Source organism: Myxine glutinosa, chromosome 2 (genome assembly GCF_964187855.1).
Source record: "Myxine glutinosa chromosome 2, kmMyxGlut1.1, whole genome shotgun sequence".
NCBI lineage: Eukaryota > Metazoa > Chordata > Myxini > Myxiniformes > Myxinidae > Myxine > Myxine glutinosa.
The window spans coordinates 132,987,876-133,007,682 of record NC_136262.1 but is presented as its reverse complement, the minus strand read 5'-3'; the positions used below and the strand labels follow the sequence as shown (position 1 = coordinate 133,007,682).

Genomic DNA, 19,807 nt, shown 5'->3' with positions numbered 1-19,807 from the left:
TTTTTGAGATATCCGGCTATGTATCGTTTTTGGCCGATCTCCCAATGGTTAAGAATCACTTTTAAAATTCTAGTAGCCGGATCCGAATCCGGATCTTTACCAAAATCTAATCATTTCGTCCTTGTCACATACGCTACATCTCTGCCAAATTTCGCCCGAATCCGTCCACAACTTTTTGAGATATTCTGTTCACAAACGGACAGACAGAAAGGGGTGAAAACAAAACAACCTCCATCCACTTTTTGTGGCGGAGGTAATTATATATACATATTATATTGAAGGAGCTGCGCTCCAACGCGAGTCGAAAGAATTGACGTGACCAAAGACGGAATTCGTCCGAGTTGCTTTATTGAAACAAAACAGCTCAGGTATTCTGACAAAAGCCCGTTTATCGGGCAGCAATATATATACACATTTATGTCGGGAAGTTTGCCCGGCAAAAGCTATACCGGGCATGCCCGGGTATCAAGGGCGAGCCTTGGAAAGGCAAGTCTGGACCTGCCCGGGCGTGTTTGGCTGCCGCCTGGCAAGTCGAGGCTGGGCGTGCCCGGGCGCTCTGGACGAGCACTGGAAAGGCGAGAGCGGGCATGCCCGGACGCTCTGGGCGAGCCCTGGAAAGGCGATAGCGGGCATGCCCGGACGCTCTGGGCGAGCCCTGGAAAGGCGAGAGCGGGCATGCCCGGGAAAGGCGAGACCGGGCGTGCCCGGGAGGTTCGGGCGTGCCCGGGAACAGTGAGTCTCCGGGCATGCCCGGGAGAGGCGCGTCTGGCCGTGTTCTGGCCGGTGCAAGGCGATTGTGTGCATCCAGCGGTAACCGCTACAATATTATATTTGTGGCGGAGGATCTAAGGATCCCTTACGTATTGAGTGCGTCACCCTGGGATCTATATCCAGTATATTAATTGTAAAAGCGAGTCGGGCCTGAGTCGGTTTGGGACACATCCTCCTCCTCATTCCTCCCCACTCCAACCCTTCATTAGTATGAAAATTTCATAATTTATTCATGTTCATTTATCAAATCTGTCCATCTTTCAAAAATGTAATGGGTTTCACAACTCTTACTCAAAGGTGTGTGTGTGTGTGTGTGTGTGTGTGTGTGTGTGTGTGTGTGTGTGTGTGTGTGTGTGTGTCTTTATTTTAAAGGTTTCCTGCTGTCGAAGAGTAATAGAAATTGTCCTTTTGGAACCGCTACATGAAGTACCAAGATCTGCTAAAAGGCGCTTTATGATTGAAAGGACAAGACATTTTACAACTTTGATGATTTACTCACTGGTGAATCAATAATATATTAGCTTTCCAACGGTACCATGTATATTATTATTATAGACAGCAGGAACCCTTTGGAATAAAATGTTACAGACATGGAAGGAGCACACAAAATTACATGTAGTAATACTTCTCAAAGCAATAGAAAAGTACACGGAAGGAGCACACAAACACCAACAACCATAGCCAGGATGACAGGAGCAGCGGCAGCAGCAGCAGCAGCAACAACAACAACAACAACAACAACAACAACAACTGCATGTCATTAAATGTCTTTTCCCCCTGTTTCACTTCATATTACATCCTCATTGAGATCCACAGATAGATATGCAATATGTTTGTGAAGTGCAACATGTTGTCTTTTGATTAAAACCATCAGCTAAGTGACAGCAACTATACGTTAGTGTTAATCATGTCAAACAATAATGTCTGATTTGGAAAACATAAAACACGCAAGGTGTAGGAAAAAAAAAAGGAACTGCCTTTAGAGGCCATTTTCCCCCACAGAGCAGGGGTTGGCCTTTTTTGGGCACCGTGGTCCCCTTTTTGAGCAAATTGTTTTGCAGCCAGATGCCCTTCCTGCTGCCAACCCTGCTTCCTGCTGCCAACGCTGTTAGTCGACTCTTGCGACACACAGGGAATTAACCAGCAAGCTGGTACTCAATTTGCCGACCTCAGAAGGATGACAGGCTGAGTCAATCCCCTGGCATTCATTCAGCGATTGACCAGGATTCGAACCCAGGATCCTAGGATCCCAAGCTGGCACCATAACCGCTAAGCCAACACCAGGCTCCATGGAGGGTGTACCGTACATTATTTTATTATACACTCTGGCTATACCTATCATTGCGATGATGTTTCCAACACTTGACCAACTTGATTGGCTGTTATCATTTAAGGTTATGATTTATCATGTTTGTATTCAGGGAGCGGCATGTGTATTCCTACCCAGGGAGGCCGCCAGATTCCATGTGATTGGCCAGTGTGACGTCATGTGACCACACATCATACTGCCATTTCTGCAAGCCGATGACTCCACATAGTACATTTCCGGAGTGCACACCAACACGCATGCTGATATCAATGCCGGTGGCGTAGCGTACCTTTCTGAAAATTAGAAAAATCAAGTACAACAATTTACACGTGTTAATCCGTTGAAATCCAATGCAATACATGTGTAAAGTTGGTTTCAACTGTTAATACACATTGTAGATTAATCTCTCCAGCTTACATAACAAAAATATTTCTGAAACATTTCTTTACAAGTTAAACTACAAAACTGTTTTTAAAAACGTCATAATGGACAAAAACAACAGGCACAGATAACTAATATAACGTGTTACATAGGGTGGTGTAATAGACACTGCGTCAATAGCAGTAAATTCCGATTTATTTTTTATACGACCGTTACAATCTTCATTTCATTTAAATTGAATTATATACTTGAATACCGTAGAACACAAATTGCCTTCTTGTCACTTCCAAGAATCTCCAGTTTTGCAGTAACTGGACATGTTAAATAGAGTGGTGTATAAAATTGCTTTTACATCGCTAAAAGTCCGGAATTTTTAAAATGATCTTTAAAATAATTATTTAGTTTTAATTGAAGTATATACTTGAACACCGTGTGGGATAACATGTTCTATAAACTCTCTAGTTAGCCTGTCCCCTGCACAGGAGATGGGGTTTTGCGATCACTTATGTCTGTCTGTGTGTGTGTCTGTCCAGGCCGTAACTTTTTTTTACCATTTGAATTTTGCCATCAAAATTTCACCAAAGCTTTACTATGATAATATGGAGAAGGAAAACTAATAATTTGGTCAAAGTTCAAAGGTCAGCATCACAGAAAATTGTCAATTTTCAACCGATTGACCTGAACTTTCAAGGATTTGAATATTGGGTCACTGAATTGGTTTACCAATCAAAAGCTAAAAGCGGATTTTTTTTAAGATCGAAAGGTCAAAGGTCAAGGTTGCATAACATGGCCAATTCTCACCCGATTGACCTGAAATTTTAAGAATTTGCATATTGGGTCACAGAATTTGTTCACCAATCAAAAGCTAGAAGCTGATTATTTTTTAGATCAAAAGCTCAAAGGTCAATGCTGCATAAAATCATCAATTTTCATTTTGTATTTAAAAAAAAAAACTTTTCCTTATTTTGAGCATATGGAAGAAGAAGAGGACGACGTTTGAATACAAACAGACATGGACAGGCTTTGCATTTTCAGATGCTTTCTAGTTATTATTGACATTAATTTACGATGAAGATATCAGAAGATAGATTTCCCCTTTTAAATTACATTTCCCTAAACGACAGACTCAGTATTGGCATTAAATAATTAGAGTAACCAGCACCTTTAAACCTGAATATATGAATATGTGGAGGAGATTTCTTCGAGTACCTCACAGCTATGATTTTATTGTTGATTTTTGTAACTTGTTGGTATATTTATTGACACATTCTGGAAGTTGGTTAATTGTTGGTGAGTTGAGCAGCCATTTTTGGCAATTTTCCCATGAGAAAGACCTAGTCAGTGAGATTAATATACAGGTCATGCCTTTCATCAATTTATGACCAATTTCATATATCGATGGAATTCGTGGGGTTACAACAACAGAAAAAAGATCTTCTCTCATCAATTAAATTCTACATTAATGGGCAAACTGGCCAAATTTCTGTATGTGAAAAACACACGACCACCACCAACCACCCAACCACAGAGTCCCGTGGTCCCGGAAGTGGTCAAATGTGGTCCCGGAAGGTCTGATAACCAGCACCCAGATCTGTGGCACTTTAAAACACCGGTTCGGCATAGCAGTGCAGCGTGATTTGGTCCAAGATCAGCTCCAGCAATAAAAATGATAATTCAGCGAGTCTTTTCAGGACCTAGCCTAAGACATAGACCAATTCATGGGGATCACGTAACATTGTCTGCAGCACATGTGTAGGAAAGGCTGGATTTAGATAAATTCCTAGCTGCTCTTCCTAATCAGGAGCTGAGGGTGCTGGTGGACCCCCAGTGCCTGGTGACCATCCACAAGTGCGCGGCCATGTCGAGTGTTTTGCAGAAGCCTGGGTCCTGGGCATGGCACAGAGTGGCCAAGTGTGAAGGTTCATTGTGTGTTGGCTCATCGTCAGGAAGATTGGCCAGTGGAAAAGGGTACTGCCCAAATACTAATGGGGCATAAACCAGCAATTATCCGATTTGACAAAGCTGATGTGGTGAGCAGGTAGGTCACAGTCGGACAGTCTTAACCCATGAGTGAGGGGGGAATTCTGAGTCACAGTCCAAGAGTTACTGTGCCGGAGCATGAGAGCACGTCCCCCATTGGTCCAAGGTTGTCTTGCCTGGGCACCTGGAAGTGCCACATGGAAAGGTTTTTCTGGGCCGTACCTCTGAGTACCCCCAAAGCCCATATTAGCATGAGGAGGGAATCACATTGGAATCAGGGCTAGCAGAATCTCATAGTGGTTCAGGGAACCAGTGATGGGATAAGCACAACACAAGACACCCGAACATTCTGAGGTTTGATTGAGAGATGCTTCCCCTTTCCACAAGACTCTCTGAATTCTACACGAACCCCTCTTTTCTTCTCTTCCCTCATACCTGGCGATTTATAAACACATCCTACAAGTATATTATTCATCTTACAATCCTTAATCGCAATCCACACAGAATCCCCGACATGAATTACCCCCTTAATTATTACCGTATGATATTAGGGTGCTTTCCTGATTGTCAATTTTGTATCCACATTTTCATGAATTATTGTGCTTTCTGCATGATTTCAAGAAAGTGCTGTATTTAGCATATTAGCATATTGAGCTACACCATGGTGTGTATCTTCATGTAAAAATACCAAGAAAAATAGTTATGATATACCGTATAGTAAGTTTCGTGTAAAGACAAACAAATATATTCCACAGATCATATGAGATTTTGAATACGAGTCATGTTAAGAAACATACTTAACTGCTTACGAAACAAACGTGTTTGATTTGATGGGATAACACTGAATATACTGTACAAGATGATAGTTTTATAACATATCATCATTTGTATTTGAAAATCTATTGTTACGCAATACTACGAAGCAGTTAAAACAATTTGTGGTGAAATATTAATCTTTTTGAATAAAACAAAACTATTTTTATTTTTATGCAATGAAAATCAGATCATGCTTACTTGATGGCTTCACACATGTCCAAGCCCATCTTGACACAATTTTTCGCATGAGTTGGCAGTGAAATGGGAAGGCCAGACACACAGTAATAGCAATCCCCAAGGATCTTGATCCGCATGCAGTCATTGTCCTATTATGGAGGGAACAGGGAGCTAGTTCAATAATAAACGTGTGTGTGTGTGTGTGTGTGTGTGTGTGTGTGTGTGTGTGTGTGTGTGTGTGTGTGTGTGTGTGTGTGTGTGTGTGTGTGTGTGTGTGTGTGTGTGAGTGAGTGAGTGAGTGTGAGAGAGAGAGAGAGAGAGAGAGAGAGATATACAGTATATATATATATATATATACAGTCAGATCCAAACAGTCGCGTGTTCCGTGTATTCGCGATTAATAAAATGTGACCTGCTTCTTCATTCACGGCCGTGTTCCGCGTGTATTCGTGGTTTTTGCGGTCCCAACATATGTGGGTTCCACGTATTCATGATTTTCACGGTTCCAACATTCGTGGGTTCCACGTATTCATGATTTTCACAGTCCCAACATATGTGGGTTCCACGTATTCATGATTTTCACGGTCCCAACATTCGTGGGTTCCACCTATTCATGATTTTCACAGTTCCAACATTCGTGGGTTCCACGTATTCATGATTTTCGCGGTTCCAACATCCCTGGGTTCCACGTATTCATGATTTTCGCGGTTCCAACATCCCTGGGTTCCACGTATTCATGATTTTCACAGTTCCAACATTCGTGGGTTCCACGTATTCATGATTTTCACAGTCCCAACATATGTGGGTTCCACGTATTCATGATTTTCACGGTCCCAACATTCGTGGGTTCCACCTATTCATGATTTTCACAGTTCCAACATTCGTGGGTTCCACGTATTCATGATTTTCGCGGTTCCAACATCCGTGGGTTCCACGTATTCATGATTTTCACAGTTCCAACATTCGTGGGTTCCACGTATTCATGATTTTCACAGTCCCAACATATGTGGGTTCCACGTATTCATGATTTTCACGGTCCCAACATTCGTGGGTTCCACCTATTCATGATTTTCACAGTTCCAACATTCGTGGGTTCCACGTATTCATGATTTTCGCGGTTCCAACATCCGTGGGTTCCACGTATTCATGATTTTCACAGTCCCAACATATGTGGGTTCCACGTATTCATGATTTTCACGGTCCCAACATTCGTGGGTTCCACGTATTCATGATTATCATGGTCCCAACATTCGTGGGTTCCACGTATTCATGATTTTCACAGTCCCAACATATGTGGGTTCCACATATTCATGATTTTCACGGTTCCAACATCCGTGGGTTCCGTGTATTCATGATTTTCACAGTTCCAACATCCGTGGGTTCCGTGTATTCATGATTATCACGGTCCCAACATTCATGGGTTCCACAATATTCATGATTTTCACAGTTCCAACATCGTCCGTTCCACATATTCATGATTTTCTCGGTTCCAACATTCGTGGGTTCCGCATATTCATGATTATCATGGTCCCAACATTTGTGGGTTCAGTGTATTCGTGATTTCCACGGCCCCAACATTTGTGGGTCCCGCGTATTCGCAGTTGATAAACGGGTTCTTGGTCACCTCTCTTACCAAGGCCGTTCTCCCCCGATTGCTCAGTTTGGCCGGGCGGCCAGCTCAAGGAAGAGTCCTAGTTGTTCCAAACTTCTTCCATTTAAGAATTATGGAGGCCACTGTGCTCTTGGGAACCTTCAATGCAGCAGAAATTTTTTTGTAGGCTTCCCCAGATCTGTGCCTCGACACAAACCTGTCTCCGAGCTCTGCAGGCAGTTCCTTCGACCTCATGGCTTGGTTTTTGCTCTGATATGCATTGTCAGCTGTGAGACCTTATATAGACAGGTGTGTGCCTTTCCAAATCATGTCCAATCAATTGAATTTACCACAGGTGGACTCCAATCAAGGTGTAGAAACATCTCAACGATGATCAAGAGAAATCGGAGGCACCTGAGCTAAATTTCAAGTGTCATAGCAAAGGGTCTGAATACTTATGTAAATGTGATATTTCAATTTTTTCTTTTTAATAAATTTGCCAAACTTTCTAAAATCCTGTTTTCTCCTCGTCATTATGGGGTATCGAGGGTAGATTGATGAGGGAAAAAATGAATTTAAACGATTTCAGCATAAGGCTACAACATAACAAAATGCGAAAAAAGTGAAGGGGTCTGAATACTTTCTGCATGCACTGCATATACATTGTTTCGTTTTAAGTTTGATGATTCCTTTAGTCTGCACACAATTAATGTGTAACTCTCCTCTTTAATATGGAGTAAATCTTGTGCAGATAAGCGAGGCTGGTTCATGAAATGTAAGTAAAAATGAACTTTTATTTTGAAACTAAAATAAAATGCTTGCTTCGGATCCCATCATTGCTTCGGATATGAAATCTTTCCTCTTCTCCAATGGCTTGATCTCTGATCATCAATTTGGTTTCAGACCAGGTCACTCCACTCTGGACATGCTGCTTCTGCTGTCTCAACAATGGATGGAGGTCCTCAATCCCAAATAGGAAATTAGAGCCGTCTCCCTTGACATATCACGTGCCTTCGATACGGTCTGGCACCCCGCTCTGCTCACCAAACTCTCCTCCTTTGGTATCCATGGAAATCTCCACGCATGGCTGGTGGACTTCCTCTCTAGTCGTAAACGTGTGGCCCTGAATGGGTTTCTCTAATCTCCTCTTCCTGTTCAGGCTGGAGTTCCCCAAGGCAGTGTTCTGGGCCCTGTGCTTTTTCTGGTCTTCATCAATGATCTCTCCGACTCTCTTGAAAATCCTCTCTATCTCTTTGCTGATGACTCCTCTCTCTCTGCCGCTCCATTCCTCATCCCTCAGATCGGCAGTCTGCAGCCTCCTCACTCTCTGCAGACATGGACAAAATCACAGACTGGTCAAACAAGTGGAACATATCTTTCAATCCTGACAAATCTCACACTCTTACGATGTCTCTCCGAAAAGACCGACTGGACAACCCTCCCATCCACTTTCTGAATAATCCTCTCCATGAAGTTCTGTCACTCAAGCTTTTGGGTCTCACTATCTGCCATGATCTTTCCTGGCAAAACCACATTTCAAATCTGGCCTCCAAAGCCAGTCGCCGACTGGGCATCCTCCGTCGTGCGAAGTCCTTCCTTGGCACACCTGAGCTCCTCACCACATACAAGGCTTTCATCAGCAGCTCAATGGAATACTGCTCTCCGCTCTGGGCTGGTGCTCCTGCCTCACACCTAGCTCGTCTTCACGCTGTTGAAACCAAAGCGTTCAGAATCATTGGAATCTCCTGTGATGAAGCTACCACCGAGAGCCTTTCACTTACTCACCGCCGGCAGGTTGGTGGTCTTTCTGTCTTCTACCAACTCCTCTCCGGCCTTACTCCTCCAGCTCTCTCTGGGCTCTGTCCCCCAAATATTCCTACAGGTCGCACAAGATCTGCCTGCAACCCTCTTATGGTTAAACTGCCAAAATCAAGACTCTCTGTTCACCTTCACTCCTTCATTCCTCTTTTCTCCCGCCTCTGGAACAAACTCCCTCACTCTCTTCAATCCCACTCCTCCCTCCAGGTCTTTAAAACAGCTGTTCACCTCCATCTCTTATCTTCCCCCATCCAAAACCTTGATCTTTTCTACCCCCGCTAATTTCACCCCAAATCCACTTTTTTGAAATACCAACTTCTTTCCTGGAAGTCCTTGGTGTCCTTGTGTTTATACTTCTCCCAACCCCCCCCCCCCCCCCCCCCCCACGCCGCCTCCCCACAAGCCCTCTCCCTCCCACATATTCCCGATGTCCCTGCTCTCAAATGTTGTGTTTATGTGTGGATTGGTGTTTCCTGGTGTTGCCGGGTGTTGGCTTAGCGGTACAGGTGCTGGCTTGGGATCCTAGGATCCTGGGTTCGAATCCCGGTCGATCGCTGAATTAACACCAGGGGGGTTGACTCAGCCGGTCATCCTTCCGAGGTCGGAAAATTGAGTACCAACTTGCTGGGATGAATGATCACGGTGTGTACCCCGGTTTAGAATAGGTACACTGTATCCCTGGGCATCGTAAGAGGTGACTAAGGGTTGGCGCCAGGAAGGGCATCCGGCCATAAAAACATTGCCTCAAAGAGGGAACCATGATTGTCATGGGGCCCGCAAGGCTAGCCCCTGCTCCAGCGGGGAAAATGGCCTTAAAAACGATCATTCATTCATTCATTCATGTGCTTCCCCTTCTCTCCCCATCTTGTCTACCGCTCCCCTTTTTATATACTTTGTTTGTTTGTCTGTTTGATTTGTTTGTGTGATAAATGTTAGCTCTTTCATGAGCCTCGATTCTGTATACAAAAAAAAAAAAATGTAAATGTAACACAAGGCTGTGATACCAGTATGTTTAAAATTATACAATTTAAACTCAACATCTATCTTCGTAAGATTATACAGAAAACCGTATCTGCTTTCAAGCTTAAATTCCGAACAGTTAAAATGGCGACTATTTCCGGGATCAAAATGCTCTTTGGTGAACACACAAGTTCGAAGCACAAACGGTTCCTTTTCGATAAAGTAACATGACACTCACAACAAAAGAGTGAGCTAACATTTTCGAATTTTATTTGTAACCATTTAATGAAAACAGAATGTAATCATGTGCATTCATGTTCATCAAATTTTAAGATTTTCCCTCATGAAAAAAAACATTTCCCTGCACACATGACACTGCTAAGATCTTCCACACGTCACATCATGTGTAAAACCACATCATGTGTAAACCAAACATGTCACATCATGTGTAAAAAAACAAAAACAAAACACTTCCAGCCACGCATAAACCATTTCCCACCAGCTGTGCACATATTGACAGTTCAAAAAGCATCTTCCACGCAGTCATGCATAAAACAGCTCCCACCACACCATTGGACATTTGCGGCTTACGCGAGCATATTCTCGGTTTGCTTCGACATTTGTGGCTTACGCGGGCATATTCGCGGTTTGCTTCAACATTTGCGGCTTACGTGGGCATAATCGCGGTTTGCTTCGACATTTGCGGTTTACGTGAGCATATTCACAGTTTACATGGACATATTTGTGGTTTGCTTCGACATTTGTGGTTAACGTGTGCGTATTTGTGGTTTGCTTCGACATTTGCGGCTTACGTGGGCATAATCGCAGTTTGCTTCGACATTTGCAGTTTACGTGAGCATATTCACCGTTTACGTGGGCATATTTGTGGTTTGCTTCGACATTTGTGGTTTTCGTGTGCATATTTGTGGTGTGCTTCGACATTTGCGGCTTATGCGGGCATATTCGCGGTTTGCTTCGACATTTGCAGCTTACGCAGGCATATTCGCAGTTTGCTTCAACATTTGCGGCTTACGTGGGCATAATCATGGTTTGCTTCGACATTTGCGGTTTCCGTGAGCATCTCCACAGTTTACGTGGGTATATTTGTGGTTTGCTTCGACATTTGCGGCTTACGTAGGCATAATCGCGGTTTACGTGAGCATATTCACAGTTTACGTGGGCATATTTGTGGTTTGCTTCGACATTTGTGGTTTACGTGGGCATATTCGCAGTTTGCGCAGGCGTATTCATGGCTTGCTAGGACATATACGGTTTACGTGGGCGTATTTGTGGTTTGCTTTGACATTTGTGGTTTACGTGGGCATATTTGCAGTTTGCGCGGGCATATTCACGGCTTGCTTAGACATTTATGGATTACGCGGGCGTATTTATGGTTTGCTTCGACATTTGCGGCTTGCTCGAGCATACTCGCGGTTTTCGCTGGCGTATTTGTTGTTGGCTTCGAAAGTTGCAGTTTACACGGCCGCATTCACGGTTTGCTTCGACATTTGCCATTTACGTGGACATATTCACAGTTTACGCGGGCGTATTCAGGTTTGCTTTGACCTTTGCGATTTTTCGGGGGCGTATGCGTGGTTTGCTTCAACATTAATGGCCCTGTGCTCCACAACTCAAGAAAAGGGTTCGGCCCTCTTCGTGCTTTGTTTCCCTCAGGTATCTGCAGAACGCACACAGTCCACCAGCAACCCCCTCCAAGTGAAACTGTCTAAATCCAGAACCATTGCTCATCTTCGCGGAGGCATTATGTTTTCAGGTTGTCCGTCTGGCTGTCCATCAGTTAGTCCGTGATAGGTTTTCGTTGCAGCGATAACTTGAGAATGGCTGAAAGGATCTTAGTCAAACTTGGTGCAGATATGTATAATGAGGTAAAGATGAACTGATTAGACTTTGGGGTCACGAGGTCAAAGGCCAAAGGTCAGAGGTCATGTTAAGTAAAAATCCTGTTACCATGATAACTTGTGAACCAGTGATGGGATTTATACCAAATTTGGTACAATTATGTAGGATGATGTAAAGATGAACTGATTCGATTTTGAGGGCAAAGGTAAACGGTCAAAGTCTGTAATAGCTCTATAACTTGAGAACGGCTGAAGTTATCTAATTCAAACTTACAGTCACGTGAAAAAGTAAGTACACCCCATGTAAAGTTTTGACTTTTTCAACATATTTCAACATACAGCTATTTGATCTTCATTTCAACAATATAGATAGATAAAGGTGATATAATATAACAAATATCATGAAACATTTACATTTTGAAGTCCATCGTATAATTTAAATAAACATAAATGCAAATTTTGCATGTGGAAAAAGTAAGTACACCCTTGGCTCTAATAGGTGGTATTGCCACCTATAGCAGAAACAACCTCAAGTAGGCGTTTCTTATAACTGTCTACCAGTCTCTGACATCGACTGGGAGAAATTTTTGCCCACTCCTCCATGCAGAATTCTTTCAGCTGTGCAATGTTTGAGGGGTTTCTTGCATGCACAGCTCGTTTCAAATCCCCACACACCATCTCGATGGAATTTAGATCCGGGCTTTGACTTGGCCATTCCAAAACCCTCCATTACTTTCTTTTCAGCCATTCCTTGGTGGATTTACTGGTATGTTTAGGGTCATTGTCATGTTGCAAGGTCCACCTTCGGTTGAGCTTCAACTTTCCGACAGATGGCCTCACATTATCCTCAAGCACCCTCTGGTACAATGAAGAATTAATAGTGGATTCTATGATGGTGAGCTGCCCAGGCCCTGATGCAGCAAAGCTGCCCCAACCATAATATTTCCACCACCATGCTTTACAGTTGGTATCAGGCTCTTGTGGTCAAATGCTGTCTTTGGTTTTCGCCAAACATGTCTTCTGGTACTGTGGCCAAATAGCTCTACCTTTGACTCACGTGTCCAGAGCACATTGTTCCAGAAGTGCTGGTCTTTGCCGAGGTGTTCATTGGCAAACTTTAGTCTTGCCCTGCTGTTCTTTCTGGACAGCAAATGTTTCCTCCTGGCACACCTCCCATGTAGATCAAATTTGTGCAGCCTCTTTCTAATGGTAGACTCGTGCACTTTGACATCAACAGTGGCAATAACTACCTGTAGGTCCCATGATGACATTCTGGTGTTCTTAGAGACTTCTTTCAGCATCTTGCGGTCTGCTCTCGGGCTGAACTTGCCTGGCGTGAACAAGTTGGCAGTTGTTTGGAATCTTCTCCACTTGTAGATGATCTTCTGGACAGTCAAATGATTGATTTCAAATTGTTTGGAGATCTTTTTAAATCCCTTCCCAGAGTTGTTGGCATCTATAACCTTCTTTCTGAAGGCCTCAGAGAGCTCTTTTGATCTCGGCATGGTGACGCAGCACACTTCAACAACAAAGAGCAAACCAAACTGAATGTCTGAGGTTTAAATAAGACAGGTTCCTCCAAGATCCTCTCTAACGATGCTCTCATCATTTGCACCTGGGCTGGTGCACCTGATTCTAATTTTAGGTATTTGAAGTAGTGATAAATGTAGGGGTGCACTTGCTTTTTCCACATGCGAAATTTGCATTTATGTTTATTTAAATTATACAATGGACTACAAAATGTAAATGTTTCATGTAAATGTTTCATGTTTCATGATTGCCCGGTCTTGCTGGCGAGGGTTCGTTTTTTCGCAGCTCCACACGCTCTCCATCGAAATCGAAGTTAAGTAATTGTTCCCATTTTGTATTTTCGTTAAAACTGTATTTATTTTATGGTGTATGTACGTATATTGTCCCGACAAAGATTTTCGGTGCAAATCTTTCATACCTGTATTGAAAATCGTGTTAATTCGTGTCGTCTTGAGGCCTTGTACAGTGTACACTGTACAACCTTGAGGCTTTGTTTTTCTCTCAGCGGTCTGTCGTTTGTGATCCAATAACTTTCGTTCTCTGTTTTCACAGTCTTTCCACCCCAAAGCCTACTTCCTTATGTAAATCCCAACTCAAAAAAAAAAAGAAAAAAGACATTACCTTCTCTGTGCTCATTCGTTTATTCATTCTTATTCGTTCGTTCGTTCTTCGACCACGTGTTTCTCCCCCATTTCCCCAGATAGATTGTCAAATTTCAACTCGTTATTTTATCGTCCATGCGATATTGTTTGATTATAGTTAGTTTTGGTTTGAATTTCCTGTAACTCGTAATTAATTAATCGTGTTCTGCTCCACGTGTGTGGCCTTGTAGTTGTTCCCCCGTCGGTGTTTTGTTAACTTAAGCGTGTTTTGCTTGGCTCTTGGTTTTTTCCCTTCTACCCCGAACATAATACTCTGTCTAACGTTCTAAATCCCCACCCCCCCCCCCCCCAAAAAAAACAAAAAAAACAAAAACATTTATTTTCTTTTCTCCACGTGTACTGTTGTCTCATCCTGTATTTTCTGTCCAGGTGTGCTGTTCGCCCCGCCCCCATTATCTCCTTGCCATCCACCGTTTGCCCTGTTCACGTGACTCGTGGTGGTCCCTCTCGGCTCTCCCCCCGTTGGTATTTTTGTGCATATAAGATTGTTCACAGTTCTGTTTAAATATTATTTAAATATGTTTAACCTTTCCCCTTCTGTGTTTTATTCAGTGGTATATTACAACACGCTGTTTTTCTTCCTATTTAAAAGGCTTTTCTCAATTTCCTCTCCAACTCATTCCACTTCAAAAAAAAGAAATTCAATATCTTATACGTCTCCCTCACTACATGGTCTAAATTCACATTCATTCCATCCCTCCTCCATCGTTCTGAATCGGATTGCTAACTTGAAAATCACAACAAACCCAATTTGTTATCAATGTTCGTCTTTCATTAATCATCCACTTTCTAAACTCCCCTCTTGCCCCTCCCATCCAAATCCCCCCCCTTGCACCTACACCTAAACTACCCCCTTGCCCATCCACTCTTAAACTCCCCCCTTGCCCCTCCACTCCTGAACTCCCCCCTTGCCCTTCCCCTCCTAAACTCCCCCTTTGCCCCTCCCCTCCTAATCCCCCCCATGCCCCTCCACTCCTGATCTCCCCCCTTGCCCTTCCCCTCCTAAACTCCCCCCCTGCCCCTCCCCTCCAAATCCCCCCCCTTGCCCCTACACTCCTAAACTCCCCCCTTGCCCCTCCACTTCTAAACTTCCCCCTTGCCCCTTCCATCCAAAACTCCCCCCTTGCCCCTCCCCTCCTAAACTCCCCCCTCACTCCTCCCCTTCAAAACTCCCCCCCAATCCCTCCCATTCAATTCTCCCCCCATACCATTCCTCTCCAATTCTCCCTCCTCCCCCCTCCTCCTCCAAGCTGCCTCCTCCCCACTTCGTCTCCCTTCTATCTCATACCTCCACCCCCCCAAACCTTCTACTTTCCTCTGCCCCCCCCTCAAACAACCCCTCACTGTGCCTCATCCCTTCACCATCAAACCTTTCATCCTCCTCATCCTTCCCTTTCTTGGAACTCTTCTGCAACATCTGACACACTATCAACTGCTCTCCCTACCTCCCCCTCTAATCCTTCATCTAACCCTACTCCTCCCCTCCCCTGTCCTGTACCCGATGCTCCCCCTCTCTCTTCATTAACGGTATGGACCTCAAACATCCGGGGCCTTCGCTCAAACCTGACTGATCTCCTCCATACAGGTTGCTTCTGACAATCCAGACTTGATCTGCTTAACAGAGACTTTCCTCCTTCAAGATGTCTCTGATTCCTTAATATCTCTTCCTGGTTACTCCCTCCTCCGGTATGATAGACCTGAGCCTTGGCCTGGTGGTGGGGTGGCTATCTTTGTCAAAAACTCTCTTCCTCACTCTCCTTGCACTGCCCTCTTTCCTCCTCACCCGCAGGAGTACCTCTGGTTACGGCTTCCTCTCCGCTCCCACCTTTTGTTCATATGTGTTCTGTACCGTCCCCCAAACAGTGATGACTCCATCTACATTTCACTGTCTGACAACATGGACCAACTTCTATCCACTCATCCCAACTCTCTCTTCCTCATATGTGGTGACTTCAACTGTCATCATGCCACCTGGTTGGGTGTGGGTTCCTCTCTCACCAGTCATGGCACCTCAGCAAAGGACTTCTGTGACTCACTGGGATTGACACAATCTGTCAATTTCCCGACCCGGATCTCAGCCAATGGAGTATCTTCTCTTCTAGACTTGGTTATGACAAATTTCCCTGCTAATGTCTGCTGCTCTTCTTCTGCTCCAATCGGTTCTTCTGATCATGTACTTGTCAAAGTGGACATCTCTCTGGCCATTCTCAGAGAGCCTCCTCAGCGTCGACGAGTCTGGCATTTCACTCAGGCCGACTGGGACGGTCTTCAAGCAGCCATCAATCGTCTGGATTGGTCTCCCATCTCCACTGCCTCCGACATCAATTCTTCCTGGGAATTCTTCCAAAGCAAACTGATCTCTCTCATGCACAGATTTATCCCATCTCGCCTTCAATTGTCTTACCCTTCCTCCCGTCCATGGTACACTGAATCTTGTGGTGAGGCAGTTGCCCTGAAACAACTTGCCTTTGCCTCTTGGAAGGCTAATCCAACTGAAGGCAATCTCAGTTCCTTCCACCAAGCTCGGAACAAGTGTGTGTCTACCCTCAGGAGTGCCAGGAAGCACTATCTCTCCTCACTCAAGAATGAACTCTCAAACCTGTCTCCTTCCTCCAAATCCTGGTGGCATCTGGTCAAATCCGTTTCTGGTGTTTGTTCCCCCTCCATCCCCTCCCTTACCTCAAATGGCCACACAGTTGACATCGCACGTGACAAAGCCGAATGCCTCAACTCTGTGTTCGCCTCAAAAAAATCCTTAGTCCAAAACCCATCTCTCTCTGTTCCCACCTTTCCCAGTCGAACCCAACTGCTCCTGGACTCTGTGTCCTTCTCTCCTGACAAGGTGGAGGAGTTTTTGTCAAACCTCGACTCTGATTCGGCAACTGGACCAGACGGCATCAGCCCACGGGTCCTAAAATCCTGCTCTGCCGCTCTATCTCACCCTCTCTCTGTTCTTTTCACCCTATCTTTTGCTCAAGGTCATCTGCCAGCATCCTGGAAATCAGCTAACATTACCGCTTTACACAAAAAAGGTGCAAAAACAGATCCTTGCAACTACAGACCAATCAGCCTGCTCCCAATTATCAGCAAAGTCATGGAATCCATCATTTCTTCGGATATGAAATCTTTCCTCTTCTCCAATGGCTTGATCTCTGATCATCAATTTGGTTTCAGACCAGGTCACTCTACTCTGGACATGCTGCTTCTGCTGTCTCAACAATGGATGGAGGTCCTCAATGCCAAACAGGAAATCAGAGCTGTCTCCCTTGACATATCACGGGCCTTTGATACGGTCTGGCACCCAGCTCTGCTCACCAAACTCTCCTCCTATGGTATCCATGGAAATCTCCATGCATGGCTTGCGGACTTCCTCTCTGGTCATAGTCAACGTGTGGCCCTGAATGGATTTCTCTCATCTCCCCTTCCTGTTCAGGCTGGAGTTCCCCAAGGAAGTGTGCTGGGCCCTGTGCTTTTTCTGGTCTTTATCAATGATCTCTCCGACTCTCTGGAAAATCCTCTCTATCTCTTTGCTGATGACTCCACTCTCTGACGCTCCATTCCTCTTCCCTCAGATCGGCAGTCTGCAGCCTCCTCACTCTCTGAAGACCTGGACAAAATCACAGACTGGTCAAACAAGTGGAACATGTCTTTCAATCCTGACAAATCTCACACTCTTACTATGTCTCTCCGAAAAGATCGACTGGACAACCCTCCCATCTACTTTCTCAACAATCCTCTCCAAGAAGTTCTGTCGCTCAAGCTTTTGGGTCTCACTATCTGCCATGATCTTTCTTGGGAAAACCACATTTCCAAGCTGGCCTCCAAAGCCAGTCGCCGACTGGGCATCCTCCGTCGTGTGAAGTCCTTCCTTGGCACACCTGAGCTCCTCACCACATACAAGGCTTTCATCCGCAGCTCAATGGAATACTGTTCTCCCCTATGGGCTGGTGCTCCTGCCTCACACCTGGCTCGGCTTCAAGCTGTTGAATCCAAAGCTTTCAGAATCATCGGAATCTCCCACGATGAAGCTATCTCTGAGGGCCTTTCACTCACTCACCGCAGGCAGGTAGGTGGTCTTTCTGTCTTCTACCGACTCCTCTCCGGCCTTGCTCCCCCAGCTCTCTCTGTGCTCTGTCCCCCAAATATTCCTACAGGTCGCACAAGATCTGCCAGCAACCCTCTGATGGTTAAACTGCTGAAATCTCGGCTCTCTGCTCACCTTCACTCTTTCATTCCTCTTTTCTCCCGCCTGTGGAACAAACTCCCACACTCCCTTCAATCCCTCTCCTCCCTCCAGGTCTTTAAAACAGCTGTTCACCACCATCTCTTATCTTCCCCCATCCATAACCTTGATCTTTTCTACCCCCACTAATTCACCCCAGATCCACCTTGTTTGAAATTCCAACTTCTTTCCTGGAAATCCTGGCAGGGTCCATATGTTTATACCTCTCCCACCCCCCCCCCCCCCTCACATGCCTCCCCCCCAAAGCCCTCTCCCTCCCACAGATCTCTCGATGTCTCCATGTCTCTCGGTCCCTGCTCTCAAATGTTGTGTTTGTGTCCTTCCCCCTCTCTCCCCATCTTCTCTACCGCTCCCGATGTTATTTGTTTTATGTGTCTGTTTGTCTTTCTGTGTGATTAATGTTCGCTCTTTCACGAGCCTCGATCTTGTATCCAAAAAAAAAAAAAAAAAAAAAAAAAAAAAATACAGTCATACCCCATTTTACGCCATTTCGACCTACGTCAAATCCGACTTTACGCCACTCTTCGAGAGTAAATTTCAGTTCAGCGAACGTCATTATGTGCGACTTTACATCACTCCTACGGACGTGAAAAAAAAAAATTTCCTTGAAAATATATTTAAAATAAATAAAATAGTACATAAATTAACAATAAAAGAAGCTAAAAAAACAATTTAAAATACAATAAAAAGCACATTAAAAATATTTGTTAAATGTACGTACAGTATACTGTACGTACGCGTACCTGCTGGTTCTCATTCAAAACAGAGGCGACGTACAGTATACCTTTACTGCGTCTGTGTTAGCCATGGGTCCTAAGAAGGATAATGCTAGTGTTTCCAAGCGTAATGTGGTTACGATGGAAGATAAGTTAAATCTGATTAAAAGGTATGAAAAAGGTGAAAAAGTGTCGGTGATAGCGCAAAGACCTTATCGCGAATCGGAACCGCAATGCGTCATGGGATCGGTAAGGGGCAATAGTATTTCGCTTTGGATTAGGACAAAGCACCGTCTCCCAAGTTTTGTTCGCAAGTGTACAGCCAATATAAGTCAAGACCTACTCTCAAGTGCCTTGTTGGTATTACACCTAGCGGAACAATTTCACACATTTCCAAACCTACAGGAGGAAACACGTCGGACAAAAAAATTGTAAAGATGATGAACATTGTGGACAAGTTCCAGCCCGGCGATATTTGTATGGCCGATCGAGGTTTCAACATTCAGGAACGGTTCTTGCATAAGCAGGTTGTTTCTCTTCTCCAATGGGAACCCCCCTTTCCCTCAAATATTTCTTTAAATCGCTGGATTTTAATGCCAAAAACGCTGAATTTCTTTCACATTAGCCATCTTCCTTTCCGTAAACACAGCGTCGATCGTCGACAGACGCTTCCTCTTCTGGGTTCGTGTTTACGTTTGCCCCCTTTTCGATCCCATCATGCTTTGCGGTGGAGCACCCTCTGTTGATATTTACCGATTCGCGATAAGGTCTATGCCTTAGGGCTGCCACGGTCGACGGTATCGACCATCATTCATGATAGGGAACGTATTCTCGCATACGTCACTGAAAAAGCGCCGCCGGCTAAGACTGCTAAAATGTGTGTTTGTGTTCAGAAGAGACGCCATGTTTAAGGTGAATAACATAATCTTATTAATTTTATTTATTATTCTTTACAAATTCATTTATTAATTGTGTTCATTACTCATTAAAAAAT

The 19,807-nt window shown here is 44.4% G+C and overlaps 1 protein-coding gene across 7 annotated transcripts in view; it reads right to left on the bottom strand.

Moving 5' to 3' along the window:
• Positions 1-19,807, bottom strand: part of LOC137421238 (adenylate cyclase type 2) — a 298,504-nt gene that overhangs the window by 112,127 nt on the left and 166,570 nt on the right. For all 7 annotated transcript variants that reach the window (XM_068107099.2, XM_078771680.1, XM_078771679.1 and 4 more), the window contains 2 exons: positions 5,456-5,583; positions 2,215-2,373 (listed from right to left, as the gene is read on the bottom strand). In XM_068107099.2, the coding sequence (XP_067963200.2) occupies positions 2,215-2,373; positions 5,456-5,583 (287 nt within the window). The remainder of the gene's footprint in view (positions 1-2,214; positions 2,374-5,455; positions 5,584-19,807) is intronic.